This window comes from Priapulus caudatus, unplaced genomic scaffold (genome assembly GCF_000485595.1).
Source record: "Priapulus caudatus unplaced genomic scaffold, Priapulus_caudatus-5.0.1 Scaffold1665, whole genome shotgun sequence".
Lineage (NCBI taxonomy): Eukaryota > Metazoa > Priapulida > Priapulimorpha > Priapulimorphida > Priapulidae > Priapulus > Priapulus caudatus.
The window spans coordinates 19,127-22,765 of record NW_014578726.1 but is presented as its reverse complement, the minus strand read 5'-3'; the positions used below and the strand labels follow the sequence as shown (position 1 = coordinate 22,765).

The window sequence follows — 3,639 nt, the reverse complement described above, 5'->3', positions numbered from 1 at the left end:
CCCCCTTCCCCCTCTCCCCCTCTCCCCTTCTCTAACATCTCTGTCTCTCACACAGTCGATGCTGGCAGACTTTAACCGGGAGCAGACGCGCTTCTGCGAGGGGAAGCAGGGCAGGCAGGCCGGGGAGGCGGTGGCGGTGCCACCCTGGGTCGGCTACAACGACGAGGAACAGCTAAAGAAACAGATCCTTGCTCTGTCTCAGGTATTGTGGTCTTCGATGTGGGGGTCGTGGTCTCATGTGGGGTGTTAGCCAGGAAAAAAATCAGGGAGTCTCACCATCTGAGCGAAGCGAGGGGGGAGAGCCTTACCATGGAGGAAATTTAGTCTGACATGCCAAAAAGACAGGAAGCTGATATGATTTTATATTCTTATAGGCATTGTTGTCTGTTATACAAGGTGTATAATATATAAAATGGGGTCGCTCTCATGCCGTCTCTGTCAAATTTCATCCGTCACGTCTAAGAATAGGCCGTCCAAAAGCTGGGTAGATGGGTCTCTGGCTAGTAACACACTGGTCTCGTGTAGGGGAGGGGGGGTTGTCTCGTATGGGGTCGTGATTTCAGATGGGGTCGTGGTCTCACCTGACCTCGCTCGTCTCAAGTATCGCCCTCATGGTCTCAGGTATTGTTCTCGTCACAGAACAATGTCCTTGTCTTGTGTGGTCAAGGTCAAGGTCGTCGCGGTTTCAGATGTCGTCCTCATGGTCTCACGTGGGGGTCATATATAATATCGTCACTTTTGAACAAGGGAGTCTACCCTCAAAAAGAGAGAGTCCGCAGCCAAGTGAGGGAGTCCGCAGTCTGAAGTTCAAAATTAAAGATATTAACAATAACGCATACATGTGCTTATTTTGAAGATTCATGCGGTTGCACGTCTGCCAAATTTTCTTTGGACATTTGCTGAAAAAATACGGTAATTCCGCAAGGCCATGCTCTGGAACAAACTAGTTAGTATGGCAGAATTTTCAGCGAGTCACACGGACTCCTGCGTATGTCAAATCAGGGAGTCCGGCAGTAAATCGGGGAGTATTTGACTCCGGACTCGCGTTAATTTCGCACCCTGTCGTCATATATGAATATCATCCTGTCTCGTATCAACATCATCTCACATCCAGCGTCTCGCTTCGTCTCATCGTGTCACGACCCGTCTCAATCGTCTTCTCTCTCTCGCTCCTCTTCGTCGCAGGACAAGCGCAACTTCCTGCGGAACCCGCCAGGGGGCGTGCCGTTCAACTTCGACTATGCGACGTCGCACCCGGTCGCCATGGCGACGCTCAACGACGACGCCAACCTGCAGAAGATGCGATTCGAACTCGTGCCGAAACAGTGAGCGTTGCCGCGGCGATAGATAGGGATAGGGGTATAGATATAGATAGAGAATGGGTTATAGATAGAGATAGAGATAGGGGTATAGATATAGATAGAGAATGGGTTATAGATAGAGATAGAGATAGGGGTATAGATATAGATAGGGGTATAGATAGAGATAGAGATAGAGATAGAGATAGGGTTAGAGTTATAGATAGAGATAGGGGTATAGATATAGATAGAGATAGGGATTATATAGAGTTATAGATAGAGATTGGGTCAGAGATAGAGATAGAGTTAGGGGTATAGATAGAGATAGGTATAGAGTTATAGATACAGATAGGGTTAGAGTTATAGATAGAGATAGGGATAGAGTTATAGATAGAGATTGGGTCAGAGATAGAGATAGAGATAGAGATAGGGTTAGTGTTTTCGTTACAGTCAGGGTTAGAGATAGACAGGGTTAGTGTTGGCATTAGGGTTGGAGTTATGGGACCACAGGTGCTATTACAACAGGTGCGTATTTGCTACAGATGCTAATGACAGGTGTGCGTTGTTCGTTAACAGGTGAACCTGTTTCTGTGTCTCTGCCTCTTCGCGATGCTCATCAGCAGACAGGAGCTCTACGCTGCGTTTGGCTTCCCGGCCGCCCCGCCGCACCCCGTCCTCATCGGTCTCATCATCATCTTCCAGTTCGTCTTCTCGCCTTACAACGAGGTAACCGTCGGCAACCGTCGCTAACGATCGACCGATAATTAGCGGTGTTGAACGCATCCGTGCTTGCTGCTCCGGTCTGTAAATCCGAAGTTTTTTTTATCGATTCCAGTTTTAATTGCTGCACCTAAATATTCTAGTCGATATTTCAGTGTTCATCAACTACATATTTACGTGCACACGCTCATGCACGTTCTCTTGTTGTCTCTGTCTCTCGCGCGCAGCACATGTTTACACACGTTCTCTTGTTGTTTTTCTCTCGCACGCAGCACATGTTTACACACGTTCTCTTGTTGTTTTTCTCTCGCACGCAGCACGCTTACACTCGTTCTCTTGTTTTTCAGCTCGTCTCGTTTGCCATGACGGCGCTGAGCCGTCGCTTCGAGTTCCAGGCAGACGCGTTCGCTCGCTCGCTGCGCCGCGCCACCGCGCTGCGTGGCGCCCTCTGCAAGCTGAACGCGGACAATCTGTCGTTCCCGCTCTGCGACCCATTGTTCTCCACCTACCACTACTCCCATCCACCGCTGCTGGAGAGACTCCGCGCTCTACGCGACGACGACAAACAGGACTAGAGGGGGCGCCACCAACCACTACGCGCGCTCTACGCGACGACGACAAACAGGACTAGAGAGGGCGCCACCTACCACTACTCTCACTCTACGCGACGACGACAAACAGGACTATAGGGGGCGCCACTGCTTGATGGAGGGCGCTGGAAGAGGACTGCAGGTGGCGCAACCGCTGACAGATGACAAGTAGAACTAGAGGGGGCGGGCGCCACCGCACGAAAGATTGCAAGCACTGGAAATATCGCTAGAATTATTGATGGATGGCGCAGTGTGAGAGAGGCGCCAGGTGCATGGCAGCACGGTCGGGTTGGGTCAAGCGCGAGGGCGCCACCTGTCACATATTCTCCGCGTTTTCCTTTTACCCATGAGGTGTAAATTTCTTCACTGTTTTAGTTTTCACACAAAGCAGATTTAATGTCCGTTACTACGCTAGAGTCGCGTTCACTCCCTGTAATTTCGCGTGTTCGTTTCGAAGTTTGCATTTTTTCTGAATGTCGTGAAATCGCGATATGTGTGTGGGCCGCCTGGTGTAATGTGAAATAAAATTTGTTGTTTTTACGTGTACTTCATTGTTTGCATTTTCTCAGTCAGTTGTACAGGCATACCAGAGCACTTAAATCATATGATTTAAGTGCTCTGGGCATACTATGGTGTTGTCCTAACAGGTTAATTAAATCATGAGTAGATAATAGAAGATAGAGTAGATCTTCTATTATCTACTCCTGATTAAATTATTGGCTAAATGTTTGTTAGTTACAATGGTGAAATCTCTTTTGAATGTTGTCGTCTACAACACTACACACTACATTACATTATCTGATTGTAGCACAACAATTGCTTAATAATTCTAATTATTATTATCATCATTATTTATATCATTTATTTGTTACATGATCTACATTTCTTTAGAATTGCGCCATGTATTTCGACTTTTCCTTGCGCATCGTATTTTACTATATCCGGCAATAGATGGCGCTCTTCGGCGAGACCAGACGAGAAAGTGCGAGATCAAAACAACTGCGATCGACTGACTATCTCTCGCTCCCTCA

General features: G+C 47.8%; 1 protein-coding gene across 1 annotated transcript in view; it reads left to right on the top strand.

The window, feature by feature from the left end:
- Positions 1 to 2,647, top strand: part of LOC106817283 (CAAX prenyl protease 1 homolog) — a 3,984-nt gene extending 1,337 nt beyond the window's left edge. The window contains exons 5-8 of the mRNA XM_014821942.1: positions 56 to 202; positions 1,186 to 1,314; positions 1,875 to 2,024; positions 2,366 to 2,647. Coding sequence (XP_014677428.1) covers positions 56 to 202; positions 1,186 to 1,314; positions 1,875 to 2,024; positions 2,366 to 2,593 — 654 coding nt within the window. The 3' untranslated portion in view covers positions 2,594 to 2,647. The remainder of the gene's footprint in view (positions 1 to 55; positions 203 to 1,185; positions 1,315 to 1,874; positions 2,025 to 2,365) is intronic.
- Positions 2,648 to 3,639: the final 992 nt, after the last annotated feature.